At 45.4% G+C, this 20,682-nt stretch overlaps 3 protein-coding genes across 4 annotated transcripts in view; 2 read left to right on the forward strand and 1 right to left on the reverse strand.

Moving 5' to 3' along the window:
- The window catches only part of LOC6593262 (zwei Ig domain protein zig-8), a 46,304-nt gene extending 29,080 nt beyond the window's left edge, over positions 1-17,224 (forward strand). The window contains exons 3-8 of the mRNA XM_026986682.1: positions 6,475-6,552; positions 6,624-6,756; positions 13,718-13,837; positions 13,948-14,044; positions 15,288-15,385; positions 16,310-17,224. Coding sequence (XP_026842483.1) covers positions 6,475-6,552; positions 6,624-6,756; positions 13,718-13,837; positions 13,948-14,044; positions 15,288-15,385; positions 16,310-16,620 — 837 coding nt within the window. The 3' untranslated portion in view covers positions 16,621-17,224. The remainder of the gene's footprint in view (positions 1-6,474; positions 6,553-6,623; positions 6,757-13,717; positions 13,838-13,947; positions 14,045-15,287; positions 15,386-16,309) is intronic.
- On the reverse strand, positions 335-2,919 carry LOC6593263 (E3 ubiquitin-protein ligase MARCH4). 2 transcript variants are annotated; one of them, XM_026986680.1, is made up of 6 exons: positions 2,837-2,919; positions 2,227-2,767; positions 1,467-1,601; positions 1,038-1,257; positions 917-978; positions 335-848 (listed from the first exon to the last, which is right to left on the reverse strand). In XM_026986680.1, exons 1-6 carry the CDS (start codon positions 2,853-2,855, stop codon positions 470-472), a joined length of 1,356 nt encoding a protein of 451 aa, XP_026842481.1. In that variant the 5' UTR covers positions 2,856-2,919; the 3' UTR covers positions 335-469. The 2 variants fall into 2 exon arrangements, with proteins under 2 accessions (XP_026842481.1, XP_026842482.1); XM_026986681.1 differs by having other exon boundaries at positions 2,227-2,764; positions 2,837-2,870.
- Positions 17,225-19,044: 1,820 nt separating the features above from the next.
- On the forward strand, positions 19,045-20,226 carry LOC6593261 (protein transport protein sec31). Its single transcript, XM_002017876.2, has 2 exons — positions 19,045-19,117; positions 19,172-20,226. The coding sequence occupies exons 1-2, from the start codon at positions 19,045-19,047 to the stop codon at positions 20,224-20,226; spliced, it is 1,128 nt and encodes a 375-aa protein (XP_002017912.2).
- Positions 20,227-20,682: the final 456 nt, after the last annotated feature.

Consider the following 20,682-nt stretch of genomic DNA (forward strand, 5'->3'; position numbering starts at 1 on the left):
TACACACACACACCCCGGCTAAAGGAAAATGACTAATTTATGAGCCATCAATCACGTGACTGCCTCTGCCATCAGGCATTTTGTGGCAGCCTCTACCTCATGCCTCATGCCTCATGCCTCGTGCTGGTATCAGCTTTAATTTCCTCGCTTTGGGGGGCTGGTGGAGGAAGAGGTGAGACAGGAAGCGGAAGTTGTGCGGCTCGAAGGAAGCCGGGCAAAGGCAAAGTGCAGGCACCGACACGCACCACGCAACACGCACCACGTACCAAGCACCTTACAGCCACGAACAGAAACCGGAAGAGGAACTAGAACAGCAGCATCATCAGCTCCTGACTTAATTGAAGTCTGCTCGTTGGGAAAGTTCATTAAAAGCATTGAAACTACATTAAACAAATGACACGCATACACCGCCTTGCCACTTGCTCCTTTTCAGTGTCCGTCTATCTCCTTGGCTCTTGTCATTGCCCTTTTAGTTGCCGGCGCCTTCCGATGGCTGCCCAGGACGATGATGCTCTTGGCTGGGCTGCTGCACGGCCTTGCTCTCGCTCTCCCGTGCACTGGCGTCGGCAATCGATTCCACTGTGGCTGCAATGGCGGCCGCCAGCATAGCGCTCTCCATACGCTTGCCCCACTGACGGCCGGGACTGCTCTCAATCCCATCCTCGCTGGAGGTTGTTGGCACAGGGGTCACTGCCGTGGGCGGCGCCAGCTCTTGCTGATCGTGATGGGTGATCATGGAGGCGGAGAGCGAGCCGGCGTCCATCGCCTGGTGTCGCAGGCGACTCGGATTCGGAAAGGGTCGCCGGTTCTCCAGAATCAGCTTGATGTCTCTGGCTGACTGCCACCAGCTGGAGGAAAGAGGAGGATATACGGTCGATATTTATGGAGTCGCTCTTGGGGTTACGGATTTCCTTACCGATACCAAGGCGTCACCTGGGACTTGACCAGCATAAAAATATTTGCAAAGTAAACGGTAACCTGTGGAAGACAGGGGCCGATTAGAGGCTAAGATTAGTACCCGCAAGAATCACTCTCACCGTCATGAACAGAAAGAAGAGCATCCAGGACTTTGTCCAGAGCTTGCTCATGGCCCAGGACTGGTTGTTCATGGCATAGTACTGGATGCCTACCAGCAGGGTGCCGATGATCCCAAAGGCCACCAAAGTGAGCAGCGAGAACATCTGGCAGTCCTCCTGCAGGGCCCGGCGGCTCATGGCCCGCGAATACCAAATTCGCAGCGACTGCAGACAGGAGTACCTACATCAAGAGGGAGAATGCATAATCACAATCAACAGCATCAGAGTCGGAATCAGAGTCCCAGTAAACCACTGACAAAGACAGGGCTTGCAATTAGCAGGAGGGAAAAGGAAAAGCCAACTCAGCGGCAGCTCAGCTGATTAAAACGCTTTGGAGCTGTGAGCCGAGTGCGTCTTTGATCTCCTGCTGCTGCTGCTCCTTTCACTTACCGCAGCGTCTGCTCCGTGTTGTACTGGAACTGGCAGAGTTCACATAACGTGCAGTGCGAGGTGCTAATCCAGCGCTCCAGGCATTGCACATGGACATATGTCAGGGAGCCCTTGCACAAACAGGGCGACACCAGTCTGCAAACAAGTCGGAATGAAAACATCAGCAGTGTGTACGGCAGTTTACTCGTAGAGAGGCAAGAACAGGAAGTGGGCGGACGAGTGTGGGTGGGTGTGGGTGTGGGGTTGTGTAAACAGCGCCAACAATGAAAAATCAGGGGATTAAAAGACGGCGAACCAGCGAGATAAGCGCCTGCCAAGAGAAAGAGAGACAGAGAAAGAGAGAGGCAGGAATCGCGAATAAAGGAGCCAAGGGGCAGGAAGGGCTACGTGCAGTGATAATTTTAATAATTAAAATAAATTCACATTTGCTCGTTGGTCGTTCGCTAAATGCATTAAATGTCATGCAATTAATTTTTTGCACAATTTGCGGCTGCTCAAACGTAATTAAATGGAAGTGGATTTACCCTGGATATGCACAGCGGAAGCAGGGTATACAAGGTACCCCATTAACTCGATAGATATCGTTTTGACAGATACTCCCCCGTTAACCCATTTGGAGTATACCTACAAAAAAAAAAAAAACCAACAAATATCCCCCAAATGACAGAGCCCTACAGGGCGAGCCCCTTTATCTCTGTCCTGGCACACGTCATTGATAGATAAATAAATAGATAGGCCTTTATAACCAAGGGCTACTCACTGTTCGGGATTATCGCCGTTATGACAAATACGACAGACGAGCGAGCCCAGCGAGGACATTGACTCACTGGAGGCAGACACTTCGTTGCCGAGGTTGTTGCACTGTGTGGCCTCGTCGACGACGTGACGCAATGTGGCAAAAGGTTCCGCAATCGTGGACATGGGTGTGGCGTAGGCCGAGCTGGTGGCGGCTGCCAGGGCAGCCTCGGTGCTGGCCAAGAGACGGCCAACGCTCTCATGCGGCACCCGCTGGAACTGGACACGTGGCTTGAAGCCCAGCGACATGGAGCAGGCATTTTCCGGCTCCCGTGGCAGCTCAACATCCTTTTGAAAATCTTTTCCGAATTCATTTTCGCCCTCGATTTTTGTATCCTTGTCCGCAACGCTTGGTTCCATAAGCTCCTGCCTGGCACTGATGCGGCTCCCCACAATGATCATGCCCGGCGGCGTATCATCGGCGCTGCTCGAGGACAGTGCACCCTCGAGCTCCTGCTCTAGGGTCGTGTCCTGTTTGAGGTCACCAGCAGTAACGGTGGTCTCTACTGTAGAGAGAGGGAACGGATACCTGAAATAGTATCTCATCTCAGACAGTGCCCCACGCTCACACTCACCAATCTTCTCGCACTCCATTACTCTTTAGAAAATCCTTTAGGTAGTTCGGTCCAAAAATAATTATACCAAAAATTTTAACACATTGTCTGTTTAAAATTGAGAATGCTTTAGCTATCGTTTCTATGCTTTTGCTATGAGATAAATTCAGCTTTTGAAGTGTAGCTCACGGAATGCTTCCTGATTCCAGGAAATACTTACCGAAAGTCAGCTACAACTGTAGGGGCTTTTACTCCATATCGATCCCCATTCCCGCCAGAATCAATATATATATATAGTATATCATCCCTGCATCCCTTTTTCGGACGGTCCCTAATGGAGGCAGTTATGCATGCGCTGGCTGAAAAACAAACTTGTCCTCGGGCTAAGCGCAAACATTAATTGTAATTGACAGACTGGAACCGCGCCCTGTCAGTGCCCCCGAAGACATGCCTTCCCATTGCCCGCACTGGCACCCAGTTCTGAGTCCTGCCCCATCCTCCGTTCTCTAGGACAGGGCTGCATCCATAAACTCAAAATTGAAAGTGTAACAGTTACGGCAAATAACTTTGCCGGCGCTTGGCTTCCATTGTGCGCCACTCCGCTCCAAGGCGGAGTGTAATTTATGCCCGTGCCGTTAGTTCGTTAGCCCGGGCCCCCCTCCAACACCCGATCACCACCCTTTTGGCTGTGTGGGATGTAGTCTGATATTACCATATCAACTGGCACTCCACCTCCCGCCTCCGTGATGGGCCCTCGCTGGTTTGCATTTTTCGCCTTTTTTTTAGCTGCCCTTGCTGGAAGCCGCCCGGAATCCGCTTGTTAAACTTGACTTCACAGGATTGTCCATTCACTGTTGATTTATTACGCACCGAGTGCCGCCAACATTTTCATAAACGCTTCATGGCGCTACATCAGCGAACATGAGCACGAGCAATTTACTCTTGTAATACCAACAACAACAATAACAGCAGAAAAGCAACAAAGAAAAAGCGTATATTAAACAAAGTTTTAGGCCTTCTGGAAAGGCAGTGAACCCTTTTTAATGCCAGTATACGGAAGACAACCTTCATGCCCCATCGAAACAACACAAAGCCCTGAAAGGAAAAACGAGTCAAAATCTGTTTACAACTCTCTTTACAAACTGATCCAAAAAAATTGCCATTGAAGTCTTCATCTGGCAACTGTCGCTGTCGCCCCTGGCGGAAGGGAAGAATTTAATTTGTACGAGTATTGAGTTCATTAAGTGGATGCGAAGTAATTTGCCAATTGGAATCTTTTTCGTGCGAACCGCATGGGAATCGAGTCGATTTTCCGTTCATTTTCGCACCATTTCCTAAGCTCGGACAAAGCCAGTGGCTGGCTGTGCTGTAACAAACTAACAACTGCAACTGCAACAGCAACTGCAAGTGCAACTATTTTTTGGCTCTGTCAAGTGGGGTTGGGTCTAAAGTCTTTTGGCTAGAGACGCAGAAAATGCGTCAGCGAAGTTTTTAATGTATTTTCGCCAAGTTTTCCACACGCTCGCCCAAACCATCACACAGACATACAAACAGCGGAAACTTCTTTCATTTTCCAGTGCTGTTAGATGACAGAAAAACAAAAAGAAAGTAAGAGTCAGAGTCAGGAGGCAGGAAGCAGGAGGCACGCAAAGCGAAAGTTTTTGGCCGCACAGCGCTCAGCCACAACGAACACAAAGTGTTAAATAATATAAAACTATGCTTGTGGTATTTATTTAAACCTAAAGACATTACGGAAATTATACCCAAAGCAAAGTTTCCCTCCACTCACGGGAATTCAGCAACTCGGAGATTGGGGATCCAGCTTGACAGGGGATCTGGCTTTACCTGAGCAGGGCTTTAGCCGTCTCTCGTCTGGGGTTGGAAAACTTTTCACTTTTGATTTCTGCAGATTCCAGCGGCAAAATGAAATATTTAAGGGCAACGGGCCTGGAATATCAATGGGACCTTTTCCTAGTACTTTTTTATTTCGACTGAAATGGCTGCTGCAACTATTGAGTTGCCGTCCGGATAGTTATTTAGTGTGTGCCACATCCCTTTTTAGCAGTTAATTTCGAGCTCACTTTATGGCATTGCTCATACGCAGTGTGGTACCGGCGACAATTGTCCGATGGAACGAAATGAAATGGGTAAATCTGTGGCACAACAATGATAGCCAGGATTTGAGCGATTTAATTTACATCTGGACAGGCCAGGGCACGCCAGGACATCGGCTATGGGCATAAAAGCGACAGCACATAAAAGTTTTACAAGCGAATGATTTTTATTTTTACGTATTACGTGACCCGCCTGCAATGGGTGCTGATTCCGAATCGAATGAATTTATTAGAGGGCCAATCCTTTGCATCTAGCCCCCGAGTCCGAACCCGAATGCGGATTTGGCACATAGTTGAATGGTTTACTTTTAAGATGACTTTTGGCTTTGGCAAAAGCCAAGCCCACGGGGCTGAGCAATTAAGTTTATTAATGAGGCAGCATATTTTCAACTTTAATGTTGACAGCCAGCAAACATTTAAAGTTCGCGGGGACAGAGGGTAGAACAGAGACGGGGCTGGGGACAAAACTTTTGCAATGTAATTAAAATTGAGTATCACAATAGCCGGGAACAACGGAAACAACGAGGACAAGAACTAAGGTCATCAAATAAATTGGCAACAATGTGCCGAAAAGGGCACACAAAAGTGTGCCAGGGCTCGATGCCGATGCCGGGCCACAAAACGAAATCTTGGCCCAGTCCAGGGAGAGACACACACAAAATCATGGTTAATGGCTTTCCCCAAAAGATTTTCCAGCTAAGGGCGAAGGCCAAGGCGCTGGGCAATCAAATGAAAATGTAATTCAAGGAATAATAAAAATGCTTCCAAATAAAGGCTGAAAATGGCGTCAAAGCTGTCTCATTGCTTGCCTTTCTTTCGATTTTCCCATTTCCACAATTTCTCCGATTCCATTTTGGTCAAAAGGATTGAAGGCTATTTGAAACAATTGAAAATTGCGCTAAGACAGGCAGCTTGGACGACATTTGGCATTCGACTGACTAGCCGAGTGACCTTTCAACTAGTCGTCTGGCTTAAACAGTAGCCAATTGTTAGGGCCAATTTATATGACGGTCTCTGAGAGCGTCTTTCATTTCCGGGTAACGTGGCGCATACGCGCGCGCTGGTCCTTTCACGCTCTAATGTACACGGATTATGCTCGGCAACTTCTCGTGGTTGTTCTTCCCGTCCTTTGTCTCTCGTTTGGTGCCTGTGCGTTGTTTGTTTGTTGATTAAATGCCAGAAACAAAAAGCAAAATGTTAAAGATTAACCAGAGCCAGGAGCAGGCGGCAAGCGGCAAGCGGCAAGAAGACACCAAGAAAAAATGAGCGGAAAAGAAAACTTTACGCTTTGTTTTTCATTTTACCCACCTCATCCTCGTCCTCGTTTTGTTCCTGTGTCTACCGCCGTCCCTCTGCTTTAAGTGGTGTGAATAGCAACAGCGGAAGACACAATCCGCAAAAAAAGACACATGGGAGGGGAAAAACTTTTAAGTGCGGAATTTGTAATGCTCCCCGAACTCGGAACTTCGCCGAGGCGTAAGCAATGTAACTGAGGAAAGCACTTCATGGCAATTTTCTGTTCTGTTGTTCCTGTTCACGTTCTAGGTCTCCTGGATACGCAAACGTGATCTGCATATACTCACCGCCGGCGGCACAACCTATACATCTGATCAGCGTTTCCAGGTGAGTTCTACCCGATAGGGGAGTACGAGTACCTTAATATTGGATTAAAATGTTTTCTTTTCTATGTACAGGTCCTGCGACCTGATGGCTCGGCCAATTGGACTCTGCAAATAAAGTATCCCCAGCCCCGCGACTCGGGGGTCTACGAGTGCCAGATCAACACGGAGCCCAAGATGTCCTTGTCGTACACCTTCAATGTTGTGGGTGAGTAGCCGCCCCGCCCACAGTCAGGGCTTTCCATATGAAGGTCGCCCTTCTCAGTCCGCTATTGATGTGTGATCCTCCAAAATGCATTGGAGCATATCTTTGCCTCCTAGCCTCGCCTTGATGCCCCACAAGGCAGCATAATAAGTGCACAAGTATCCCCTTAAGGCACACATTTGTTGCATAATATTATCCTTGAAATGTGTGCCAGCCTTTGATTATAATCAGAACTTTTTACATTACCAAACACCCAATCGAAAGAGCATGTAACGAGGGGAAAACTCTCTCAAAACTGGTCACAAACCACTGAAGTGATTACTTTTATGTGTTACGAGAGAATGCTTCATCCCGACCACTATTACATGTACTCTGGAAGTTCCAGCTTGCCAGGCAGATTTTAGGAGCTTAAGGAAGCCATACAATATGCATGTTATATGCCCCTCAGTAGTTACCCCTCTCTGCACGTGTGTGGCCCGCTTTTAACTGGTTTCTGGGGCGTCTTCTCCAGCTCGTGATTATAAAATTTTCAATTCGATTATGTGCAAATTGGACTGCCGAGCAGCCGAGCAGTTGAAGACGCTGCTGCTGCTGTTAAGGGGATATGAGATTATGTGGAAGCTCTTTATGGACATTACTTACCTCTGGGTATTGTAATTAGTTTGCACTCAACTTGGGGCTGAGGTCAAAGACGACCCTTCTCACACATTGTGCCCTTGCCTCGTCAGCAGTTCTGGATGGATACCCATTCATTGCATGGCCTTTAGAAGATCTTTGGGACGACCCAAGCTGACGGCATTTGTGAACCAACCTTTGTGGCTTTTTCGGTGCATTTTTATCGAATTTTGTATTAGCAAAATGTATTTAGCTAAAAGCTTCTGGTGCGGAAGAGTGCCCTCAATGAGCTTATTTGATCTCTGATTTCCCCCGCCCCACGTCCTTCTCCCAGTACTCGAACTTGTGTGTATGCATGGAAGTTGTTTTAGCCACATGGACAAGCGACTTTCGGCCAGAATAAAATGCTTTGGTCAGCTCTGACTCGGTTATGAATCTTTTAGTGCTGGCAGGAATACGAAAGAGAGCTTTGCATATAAGTTTACACGCATACTAAACCAACAGCAGACCCTTGACAGACTGGCAAACCCAACATCAAGCCAGACCCACTCATGGGTAGAGACACATAGAAGTCATAAATATTACATTTGCGGAAATGCAAATGACTGCCAAACTGGTGCATATGAGTATATACGAATGTGTATAAGTCTATGTGCACCCATGGTAGGTGTATTCCCAGAGCTTCCTTCCACGTTCGCACTCATTTGAATGCCCAAAAAGAAGTGTACGAGTAAAATATTCGACATGCCACTCATGCGGAAACAGCAAACAGCAGGTCAGTGGTGCACAGTGGTGTGCGAACAAACCGAATAGGGAGGCATTTTAGGTGAAACTCCGTCGATTGCATGCAAAAGATACATTTAATGGGAGTCAACTAGCGTTTAACAGTGTGAACAGAACAGTTGTACAGAACCTCCGGTAAATCGAAAAACGATGGTGAAAAGGTATTCAAAAATGTATGTCTGAATATGTCCTCAATCAAAATCAGTCAAAATCAAAAGAATATGAGGAAATAATACGATTTTTTCACTCTATATATATTCGATGATCATTCGATGAAATTTCCACTTTGAAACTGATTTTTCTGCTCTCATTTCTTACTGACTAAAAACTCCACTAATGTGCATTTATTTGTGTACGCAATTTGACACTCTAGTGGTTCCACTGTGCGGTGTCTGCTGCCATTGTCGCGTTGCAAACAAGTTTGTTGTTATGCCAGAAATTTTTTATGCGCTTATGCAAATAAAAAATTGCACTAAAAATTCCATAAATTTGTGTTTTTTCCCACTCTTCTGCTGCTTCTTTTCGACGCCACTGAAATTCTATTACACGCCCGTCAGTCAGAGGAGTGTGCGGTAACACAGTGTGGAGAGACAGTGGGGCAGGGGCAAGACTCCAAGAATGATACACAAAATAGCGCCAGGCTGACCAGCGCATCATAAACATAAATCGCCCCCGCCCACGCCCCCGCCCACGCCCCCGCCGTCGGTTCTGTACTGGGCCTCCTCTTCCGTCCTGGCAGCCATATTTTTGACATTTTAATGCAAGAGCAGCCGCCCGCTCCATTGCTTAAATTACCAACTTTATGTTCTCGACTCTGAGACTCTCAGAGTGTGATGCCGGGGTAGGGGTAGCCCCACCTAGGTGCTACAGAGGAGAGAATGTTTATATGCCGCCAGATATGTAGCTGGAGACGACCCCCTCGTCCTCGATTTAATTTCGAATTTAAGGCAAATTACCAAACGCGCTGATAAAGTGAGCAAATTGTAAATTAAATTATGTGTCCCTGCACCAGTCCCACTCAAACTGAGCGACAGCGGCTGGCAGACTGACAGTGACAGTACCAGGACAAGGACAAGGACAAATATAGTGAGGAACAAGGAGAAGGTAGAACGAAACTCGAAGCTTTTGATACTCTAACTGATTAAAGTTTACAAAAACAGTTTAAGACCATATGAATTCAACCTCGTATGAGTCTCAGCTTCCGGTATCGTTGAAAGTTTCTTAGATAAATATAAGTGCTCGACTGCAAGGTATTGGCTTATTCGTAATACTCTCTGGAAGAGTAAACTCGTATTAAGAAAAAGAAAGGTGTTGTTGTGCTTCTAGAAAAATTTGTTTACCAGCGCGAATGTAATCAAGCGTAAGCGCTACCTTCCTTAGTTAAGGATGATTTGGAGGGGGGAAGGGTTGGGGGATTTGGTTGAGACTTCTTGGAAGAGGGGAGAGACTGGAAGGAAAAGTGAAAAACAAATTGCAAAAGGTAACGCAGAGTGGAAAAGCTGCAGCTATCAGAGAGAGAGAGACAGAGAGAGAGAGAGATAGAGAGAGAGCGGGGTATTGAAGGCAATCTGAATACGTGGCTGACGAGATGGAGATGAAAAGTAGATGACTCATTTTGGACTTGATAAAGCAACACTCTGCTGATGCTGCTACTCCTCCTCCAAACCGACCTGTTCCTAAGATGTCCTAAAATGCTTCTGCGATGCTGTTGACATTACCAGCAGGCAAATTGCATGCAATCAAGCGCACGTAATAATCCCAGCTATGGCCAGAGGTGGGAGTAGTCACTGCTTCATTTTCCATACTTTCTGCATGACAGCATATCAGGGAGTAGAATAGGTCCAATCACTGGTAAATTTCATAAGATAAATCCTTTTCCGTACCTCAAATTTATCGGGATCGCAAGTCTCTCCCGTGAATAAGCACATAATTGCGGCATATAGAAACCCATTAAGTGACATTGCCAAAAACAACGAATTTTTTCAATATTCTGTGAGAGGGGATTCAGGGGTGTCTTGCGGCTAAAAAACAACTGCTAAGAATATGCTGTCAATTTTGATGATGCACCGAGCTGAAAACACCTTTGCCAGTTGAAGGATTTGTTCCTGCATGCAAAATGGTACGTAATATAAGGCGAGCAACTATAGGGGATACGAAACTTCTTCCATTTGTGGAGCCTGAAATGCTCCGAAGGGGGATAATGAATTTTTATAAATACTTGTGTTGCATAATCCAACAGCAGGAGCTTTGTCTGGAGCAGCAGGTCCGAACAATTTTCCCGGCAATCAAATGTTTTACTTCCCATTTCGTTCATTTGCTCCTCAAATTACATTCTCCGTCGAATGCCTAGACCAAAAAATGCCCCAATGATAAATTACTGAGATATTGCACAGCGGAATAGCAGAGGCAGATACTTAAAGAGAGAGAGAGAGAGAGAGAGAAAGAAGGAGAGAGAAAGAGGAAATGATTAATGTCTCTGCAGTATCGTCGAATTATTAATAATAATAATAATCACAACAATGGGGGATACCAAATAGGCTTGGAAAGGGACTCGGGCCATGATGATGATGTTTTGGGCATTTTCATTTTGCCATTGTTGGGATGGGTGGTAACGGGAATGGAAATGGAAGTGGCACTGGGACTGGGACTGGATTGAGCCGGATCTGGACAGGCAAACTGAATGGAGTGGATTCATCTAAGGAGGAGGAAGACACACAAATACTTCATCAATTGTGCTGCTGGCAATGCGGCTGACTTTTACAAATTGAATTTGTTTATTTGATTTGACAATTAGTTCCGAGCAATTGGAGCGCCACAAAAAAATTGCTTCCAATTAATTGTTCTCCAGAATTTAAAGACTTAAACAATTTAATGCCTACAGATCCTTTTCGCCCCAGTTCGGAATGGTTATTCGGGCAATAAATACTCAGATGTTGTTACATGTGTACAAACATGCATCAACATTGCTGAAGGGTAATAAATTTTTACAGCCCTTACAGCAGGCAGCATTGAGAGTAAGGATACCCGGGAGCTAGGCTGCAACGCTCCTCGGTCTCGGTCTGGCCCCAAAAAGTATGCCATGCCGGGGCCTGGGCTTGTGCAAAGTTCATTGGTCTAAATGTTTATGGCCATATAGGCTTATGCGCATTTTATGCGCGAAATCAAGAAAAATGAAAATGCATTCGCCTCCATCTCCGCCTTCTGCATCTGCTCTTCTTTCCAAGTTCCTATTTTCCGCTTTCTGCTGCAGCTGCACAAAAATATTCCAGGGCCTCACTGCTACTGAGCCTGGGCCGAAGCCCACGTCGTCCTGACTCCGTGTGTAAACAAGACTCAGTAAGGACTTTGTTTGCTCTGAGATCCAGGAACAGGAACAGATACATGCACAGTCGTTCCGACTTTGGCATGCAGCCAGCAGTAGACTTTGCAATTTTTTTTGGCAACTGTGGGGTCAACTGTGGCCGTGTCTAATGAAAACTTCAAACAGCTGTGGGTCTGGCCAGAATCGTGGGCCTAGAATCGGCTGGCCATAATGCAGCTCCTCATTCATAATGCAGCTCACCAAATGCCGGGAACACTTAATCTAATTATAGTTAAATAAGCAATTTCCTTTGGGGAGATCCACGCCACTGCACGCCGTGGCCATGCAGCAAACTGCTCGCATTTATGTTCCCTGTCAGCAGGTAGGGCATTAGGCAGCAGGAGGAGTCTTAGCCAGAGCCAGAGTCGAGAGATGGAGCCATTCCTGCCGCATGCGGGCATCCACATATATTCACACCTGACCCAACCACACCCACACCCTGCCACAGCACCCGTGCTTCTCGTGGGAACCACAAGCGCGTTGTCAGCTGCATGTGTGCGGCAATAATTTTCCCAGCCATTCCTGTCTGCCTTTTGTTGGGGTTGCCAGAAGTCATAGACGGTTAGCTTTCGCTGCCACAATTGTTTTGCCAGGTACAACAACCATCAGAACCAGCAGCTGCCACGGGGTTGGGGAAACAACAACAACAAAAACAACAACAGTGTGCCATACTCAGCGCTTTTCTCTAGAGTGGAGCGAAGCGAGTTCTGTGCGGGTCTATAAAACAGCCAGATAATCGTCCAGCGTGTTCGAATTCCATTTGGGGTTTGTTCTCGTTCTCCCCTTCATTTTGTTATGCCTTTGTTCGCCCTTCTTTGTTTCGAGGATGTGTAGTACTTTTTCCACTTGGCATTTCATTTAGATTAACATTTTTGGGACCCAGTCTGATCTACCCTTCCCACTCACACTCCATCATTCACACACACGCACGCACACAACACCTGATTTAAAGGCGAAAGTTCACTAAAAATGTAATGTGTTCTCCTACTAGGGATACCTGCTAATTTGATTTTATTATATCTTTTGTTGAGTTGAAAATGGAGGAAAGCGCACTTCTTAAATGAATAAAAGTACTTCTTGATCTAGTTAGTTAATGACACTACTTTAGATATATTGAATCAATTGTTAATGCGAAGCCTATATACCCCCCTGGCAATAATACCCTGGGCTCTATGAGAAGCGCTCCTTTTGAGTTCATGCAAAGTATGAAACAATTTTGCAACATATTTATGTATGTGGTATTTCGCAAAAAGATTTTTTCAAGCTTTCAAAATTCGTTTTTTTTGCTCAGTTCTGCCACGCGATTGAATAGCAGGCAGCGGCAGCCCCCACAGCAAAGCTTAGCCACATCAATGCGTGCGTGCATGTGTGTATGCCGCAGGAGTCCTATGTACAGATGTTCCAGTTGCAATACCAGCTCCCCTGCTCTCTCTCTCTGATCCCCCGCCTATCCCCCTGGTGCTGCAATTTATTTCCACAGGCTTTGCGGTTGTTTAGGACCTGCGAAAGTTTTTCCTCTTGCCAGTTTACGAGACAAGAGTGAAAGTGGAACAGCAATGGAAGAGTTGCTGTTTGTTCTCCATTCCCGTTTGCTCCTCGCTGATATTTAGCACTTGCATTAGACGTAGAGGGAGGGCTGTGTGGGGGAATACGATGAAATGAGGGAAGTCGATGGCAGAGACGTTTTCCATTAAGGCAACTGTCAGCAATCATAAGCTTTAAGGAAAAAATCGCATTTCAAAGCCGTCCACGAGGATTTTTCCCAATTGAAATCATTGACGCTGGGAACAACAAAAGGCACTTCAATGTTGACATTTTGATTTTGGCTTCAAATGGAATAGAAAGCAGAAAACAAAATTCACAGCACTTTCTCTTAGATGATTCCACAGAGATAGCAAAGGAAGAAAAGAAGCGAAGTGCAGGTAGTACCACGGGGCGTATGACTGTCTTTTATATGGCATAACAAAAGCTTATCGCCAGCATAATAGAGACACGCTTCTGTGTAATAAAGTAGGGCCCATCCCCAACCTTCTCCCTTACCTCACACCCACACACACACTCACACTCAGAAAAACGCGCACTTGGACGTTATCATTAACATTATTATTATTATCATTGTTACGAGACGGAACCTGCCTTTGTCTGTTGGCAACTTAAGTGACTTTTTGTTCTCTTTCGCTTTTTGTTTGGCTTTTTTTTTTGCAGAACTCAAGGCGGAAATCTTTGGGCCCAGAGATCTGATGGTGAAGACAGGCAGCGACATTAACCTAACCTGTAAAATTATGCAGGGACCCCACGAGCTGGGCAACATATTCTGGTACAAAGGTGCGTATGCGTAATGAACCTCTGTCGCAGCATAATGTGGCATCCGCACCTCATTCGCACAATTCAATTTGCTTTTCAACTCTCTCTCTTTCTCTTCCTCTGCATTCCAGGCAGCGAAATGCTCGATGGCAAAGGCGAGAATGAAATTGACAGCTCCATGGCCCGCATCCGCGTCGAGGATGATTGGTCGGACGGCCTGACTTCGAGGTATGTAACGACTCTCCCATCATTACATACAAACGTGCAAATGTGTGCCGAGCATTTCAGTTATGTTGAATTAAAATGCCGCTTCACTTAATTACGGCCAGAACCAACCAGAAACCAAAACCAGCTATCCAGACAGTCGAAGCGGGAATTTAAAGCCAACATGGCCGTGTTCTCTCCTCTTGACACAGGAAGAGACACGGACTCCGACTTTGAATGACATTTTAAGGCCAAAGCGAAGGACAAGTGTAGGCTGGAGGACTGTCTGACTGTCCTCCTATTGCTGTGCAAACAGGGTTTTCAAGAGGTAACCTGTGCTGGGCCTGGGCCTGTCAGCAGGGTCTATAAAGAGGGTGCTACTTCAGCTTACTTTCAAGCCAGACCCCGAGGAGAACTCCATGAAAGTTTCAGATGAAATGATGATACTGAAGACCCAAAAGATTTGTGGTTCGATTGGTTAGCATATCTCCGAACATGCAGATGTTGTAGCATCTGCAGAAGTTACATTACAACGCACTCCTAATCGCAATTTAATACCTTGCATAGAGGTATTTACTGACCACCTTGGACCCCAAACATAAGCTATTTTTGAAACACGTTTAACAGAAAAATGTATCCCTTTAATGGATACCCAGGACGTAGTTTTTCTTTTACTGTGAGTTTCGCTGGGTTACACTTGGGAGGGTATTATCGTAGAGCGGCTTTTTGGCTTCCATCCCATCCTCACCGGAGGATGCTTGAGTTAGCCGTGTGTGACTTTTAATTTTCTTTAATGAAAGTCAGAGCAGTAGCCAGAGATGGAGCCAGAATTGGAGTCACAGAAGGAGGACGAGTAAATGCAAAAGTCGGGGGTGCAGTTGATGGTTCCTCGGCTCTCACTGCAGGCCCCCAGATCATTGCCCATTTATGCTGTTAACTAACGGCCCAGACGTCCATAAAATGCAGGTGCAGATGACAGAGATGGAAGGAGTTTTAACGAAACATAGAAAGAGAAACTGAGAGGGCCTGGAAAAAAGGGCTTATGGTAAGGTTACTCGGAATTAGAGCCAGTCGTGGAGGTAGCAGCTCGACACACATTATGCCATCGCATAAAGTAGCAAAAGTTTTTGTATTTTTTTCAAGCCCTTTAACGTTTATTCCACCTGCATTCCCCCGCTGACATTCATTTTCTCTATGTTTCTCTTCTCGTTTTCGTTTTCCTTTCTCCGTTTCTCTTTTCCCTTCTCCGTTTCTCTCCGCGAAGCAGATTAAAAATCAAGCACGCCATGCCCGGCGATACTGGCAACTACACCTGTGTACCCACGGTGGCGAAAACCTCGAGCGTCTATGTGCACGTAATTATTGGTAAGAGTAAGGGCGGTACAGCCCCCATCCCCCTAATCACCTAACCATATATGCATCTGTGTGCCTGTGCTGTCAGAGAGTTTTGCATGTTTATGATGGGAAGTGGAAGTTGCCTGTTAGCGGCAATGCCGGAACATTCGCTATTTGTAATGCCAATTGCAGGATGAGACGGGTCGGAGCATTACAGTAATTGCATTGCAGCAAAGTCAGCAAGAAAATTTCTAGTTACACTCCGGAGAGCGGTACATTTCAGAGTCAGAGTCTAAGAGCAGATCGTTTATTGAAATATAACTATTTTCATGAATTTTATACAAATCGGAAGATTATGTCGAAGCGAATACTGGGAATGTATATATGCTACAGCATTTGAAAGGGTATGTTATGTAGAGGGATCGGTGCTCTGGAGCCATCTTGATGCATATTATTCTTTCTGATTCTTCCGCCTGTTTGTATTTGTGCAGCAGCACGGAAATTATTTCTAGCTGCAGCTTTAGCCATCGGAAAAGTTTGTAGCAAGTGCTGGGGCCAATAGCATGTGATGCTCTCAGAGCGGGATGACGATGATGGCGCAAGAGGGAGGGTGGGGGTCTGACAGATTTATTGGAGCAACTTGTGTGCTCAAGAGCTCATCGAAAACTGTAACAACTTGGGCAGCCCCATGTTGTTCTTTGGGGCAAACAGGAACTCCATGCATGCAAACTGAAGTCCTTGGCTTCTTTCGGAGGATAAAGAAATACATACATATTAAGAGAAGGGCAGATCGTGTGTGTATGTGTGTGTGGCTCTGTCAGTGGTAATCAGCGGGCCGGAAGCGGAATCTTCTTTGTGTCTGGCTTATTGAATTACCAATTAATCGATGAACTAAAAAGGCTTTCCCTTTCAACTGTTCCCATGTGTAATTTTCTTTGTTTGTTTTTCGCGCAGGCGAACACCCGGCGGCTATGCAACATAACTCGAGCAGCAACAGCAACAGCTTTTATTGCGGCATCTGCTGTATGCTGCTTAGCATTGTTTCCTGCTGCCTGCAGCATTGGTACGAGTCCGGGAGTGGATATGTCTCAACAACGGCGATGGCAAGTACGGGTTCGGTGTTCAATTTCCCCCGGCATGCAACGTTGCAAACAAGAGGAACTGGAGTCACGAGAACAGCAGTATCGACAACGGCAGCAGTGGCAGCTGCTCCAACTAGCAACATGTTGCGAGCACGCCCGGCGGCGGCTCAGTGCATGAGATGAAGGAATAATCAACACGCCGGTGAGGCAAAACAGGAATCAGCAGAACACTAAAAAGGCAAACACACATACAAACACCACGCCCACATTCAAGGTGATTTAATTTCTGTTTCGGGCGCGGTAAGGTCTGCGTTGTCTCATGAAAAAGTATTTATTAATGTCTAAGATGATGAGTGCACGTAGTTTAAAAAGAAAACGTATTATCCGATATGCGACGTTATAGCAACATGCGAATGGAAAGACAAGGGAAGGGAGGGAAATGAAGCCAGAGGCTGGGAAACCCTGAGCCCTTCATCTGGCACTGGAAAAACCTAACCATTTTTCGTGGATTATCAGAATCTAGTTCAATGTTTATAGAGAATAAACAAGAGACGATGTAATACAAATTAAAGTTTTGTGCGATTCGTTATGATTTTACTGGCCAGTGATCGATAGCAACGATCGATAATTCATAGTCGACTATAGAATCAATACCGATTGACAGTAATAAGTATCGATATAAATGTCACATCATTAACTAGAGGAAAATCTATTTAAAATTTCTGAAAACCGATTATTTTTGTCTTTTTGTGAGTACCGTTAATCAGCTACCGATATACAATTATCGATGCCTGTTAATTCTTTCAAAAATAATTTCCGAGCATCTAAATGTGATTTGTTCTTACATTGATTGTAGTGAATTGATATCGGACGGACGATGTTGAGAGAATCGGTATCACACAGCGGGTAACCGTTTGCACTTGAAAATCGACAACAATTATCGACTATAGATCATCGATTACCCACTACCGATCACTGCCAACAGATCATCGTTGGCACACCCATAGCTAAGTTTTCCAACACACACTCTCATTACGAAATAAGACTTACTAGCTATAAATATGCTTCGAACACGAACCCGAACCCCAACCACAACCCCTCCGCGGAGCTCTTCCGTTGAACCTCCCCGCCTTCTATGGAACATCGAACTGCCAATAAACCCACACTGGACGCGTACACAAAACTCTGTAGACCACACTGTACGAAGCTATTCGATTGAAATCTGCTGTAAATAATTGCCATTCAACAGAGTAGTTACTCAAGAGTACTTCAAAGCAGCACTCATCCGATTATTTCGTTTTCAAATAACGCTCCCGGTTGCTTTGCACATTTATCAGTTTTAGGTATTAGCTCTGGATAAGTACGAGCATGTATTGTAAGTATGTATAGCCGGTAAGCCGATAAGCTAGTGGAGTGGAGAAACATTTCATTCATTCCACTCGTTCAGCACTCCAACATTATGAACAAAGCCTTGTTTATCATGGACCCAATTGTCGGAGAGACTCGTTTAATTGTATATAATTAGTTTTGGAAACATTAAAAAATAAATATAATATAGGATACATAAATGCAATGGATAATTGTGCTTATCGATTGTTAATTGATACGAATACGATAACGAAGGGAATGGTCCGGTCAGGGGCAGTGTAAATAAATTGATTATTAGACAAAAACTGTAATTTTAATTAACTCTTAGCCACAAAGATACAAGTACGACTCGAATAGTCTGTAAGCGGCACATCAGAGAATCCAAAATGTCAAAAACCACACACATAACTTAATTCTCCAGAGATAACCAGAGAATCCAGAGAACAAACGAATCAAAGAGTTCATATAAGAGATGACAGAGTTAGCTAAATTAAATACGGTTACAACATATTGTATATAGAATGAATGGATTTTGCATTATCAAAACTGGCATGGAACTTATCCAAAGACACGGACGCCACTCCCAAGGGTGCGTCCCCATAGATGTTTAGGCTAAGGTCTGTCCCTGAGTGCAAACAATAACGAAACCATAGCGACAAAATACGACATGTATTGCAACTATAAGTATATCTTCATCTACATATAAACCAGGTACTCTATATACCCTTAAATACCGTATATGTGTGTTTGTGTGTGTATCTACACATTCATCTACATATAGGAATGTTTAACACAGCCACACAAAGACGAAATGAAATGATGAAATAAAATTATGATTTAGAAAATTTAATAAATTTTAGAGCTTGTCTTTTTCTGGGTCTGCCTGTCCTAATGGGGTTTTTAATGACACGGCTTTAATCATTCAGTGTTTCACAGCGAGATAACCGAACCGGTTCATCTACTTACTCGTAGATTGGGAAATAACGCGTTCATTGACTCGAATTTGTTTAAATTTGTCTTAAATTTGACTAAATTATTCAAATCAATGCGATGGCTAGCAGTTGCCAGTTTCCATGATTCTGAAGATGCTGATGTCTGTCTGTCAAAAATTTATTTAATTGCAATTTTTGCCCAGTCCAAATTAGGGGAGACATTTTTTTACCGTTCTTGCCATATGTATAAATAAACCCAGAGACGAGTGACCACATTTTAGTCCGTCTTAGGTCCAGATCTTAGAACATGTTGCAGCTTTCAATGGATCGAAGCTTAACACTGCTGCTGTTGCTGGGTCTTTTCGCCAGTCTAGAGGCAGGTGTGTGCTCTCCTCTGAAAATTCTGCCAGGTGGATAAACCTCTCATTTTACAGCCCCATCTCCGCGGAACGAAGAAAGTAAGAGAAGCCAGCCGGAGAAGTTGGTTCGTGTCTACAGCATCAACGAGGAGCAGTATAAAAGAGTTCTCCAGCTGACCCAAGGAAATAATGTCATTTCCGAGGGGAGACTAATCAACGGAGGCTTTGCCACGGTCAGTGACAGCCTCAGCTCCGGCTGGAACTCTCTGCTCCGTATCGTGGGGCTCACCACGCTGAGCAAGGCCGACGAGGCGTCCAGGGTCGGTTTCGATGGCCAGCCCCTGTGCGTGATCAGAACGAGGGAGGACGCTCCCAGAGAGGAGGCCCGCAGCTCTGGCAAGGCCATTTCAGCCACCGATGCCGAGGAAGAGGAGGAGTCGGCTATCGACTGCATTGTAGTGCTCAAGAAGGAAACTGACTTTGAGCTGCCGACTCAAGATCCCCACCAGAATTGGTCAGAGACAGAGCCACAATCGGCGGTTGCTCTTCCAGTGGAGCACATTGAGAAAGTGGAGGAACAAATGGAGTTGGATATAACTACCGAAGCACCCCCGAAATCCAGGTCCACGTCGAAGAAACAGAAAATTAGCAGTGAATACACGCCTGACAGGTCCGAAGATCAATCCGAAGTGCCCCGCCAATATGGGGCTGGTTATCCATTACCACCACCACCGCAATACGGAGCCTATTCACCTTATGGTGGTTACCCATACAGCCCCTACAGCCCTCAGTCTTATGGTCCGCAGACATATGCTCCCTATGCGCAGTCTCCTTATCCCCCACAGCTACCCTTTGGCCCGCAGCAACCCTTTGGTCTACAACAACCATTCGGTGGGCAGTCACCGATCGGAAGTCCTTACTACCCTCAGCCGTACTATGGACAGCCCTCGCCCAATCCCTATGCTCCCTACTCCTACTTCGAGCAGCCCCAAGCCATAAATGAGGTGGAGAAAGCGGAGGCCGAGGATGATCAGGACGAAGACGAGGACTCCTATGAAGTGGAAGATGACAACGAATACGGCTATGATAAAAAGTCTATGATCTATTATAAGAAAATGTATGTTAATTAACTATTTTTAAATAAAATTGTTTACATTTAAACGGAAAAGTTATTCAATTGGTTTTGATAATTGTTCTGGGACTGCTGGGATTGAAACCTACTGAAAGAATCTCCCAGCAACAGATTGGTTTTTTCACTAATTGAACAATCGACTATAACTATAACTGGGTTGGGAAAGTTATAAACAAGAACATTATCGTACCATCAACCTGATGAGTGAAACGATTCATGTTTTGTTCAAATGCTCCAAGAGGCAATAAACAAAACGAGTATGGTTATGGCCATGTTCTGGGAGAATTGGGTCAACGCATAAATTATGCAGATCCGCAATCGATTAGGGCGTTGCCTTAACTGTAGATGAGCCTCAGTTCTGATGCACGTGTGATTTGAATGACAATGGCATAATGAAAGCCATCAACTTTTAAAATATATAAGCGAGGGAGCAGAGCTAGGCCAGCTTATTCGA

The sequence above is a fragment of the Drosophila persimilis genome, unplaced genomic scaffold, assembly GCF_003286085.1.
Source record: "Drosophila persimilis strain 14011-0111.01,24,50 unplaced genomic scaffold, DperRS2 tig00000002-arrow-pilon, whole genome shotgun sequence".
NCBI classification, from domain to species: domain Eukaryota; kingdom Metazoa; phylum Arthropoda; class Insecta; order Diptera; family Drosophilidae; genus Drosophila; species Drosophila persimilis.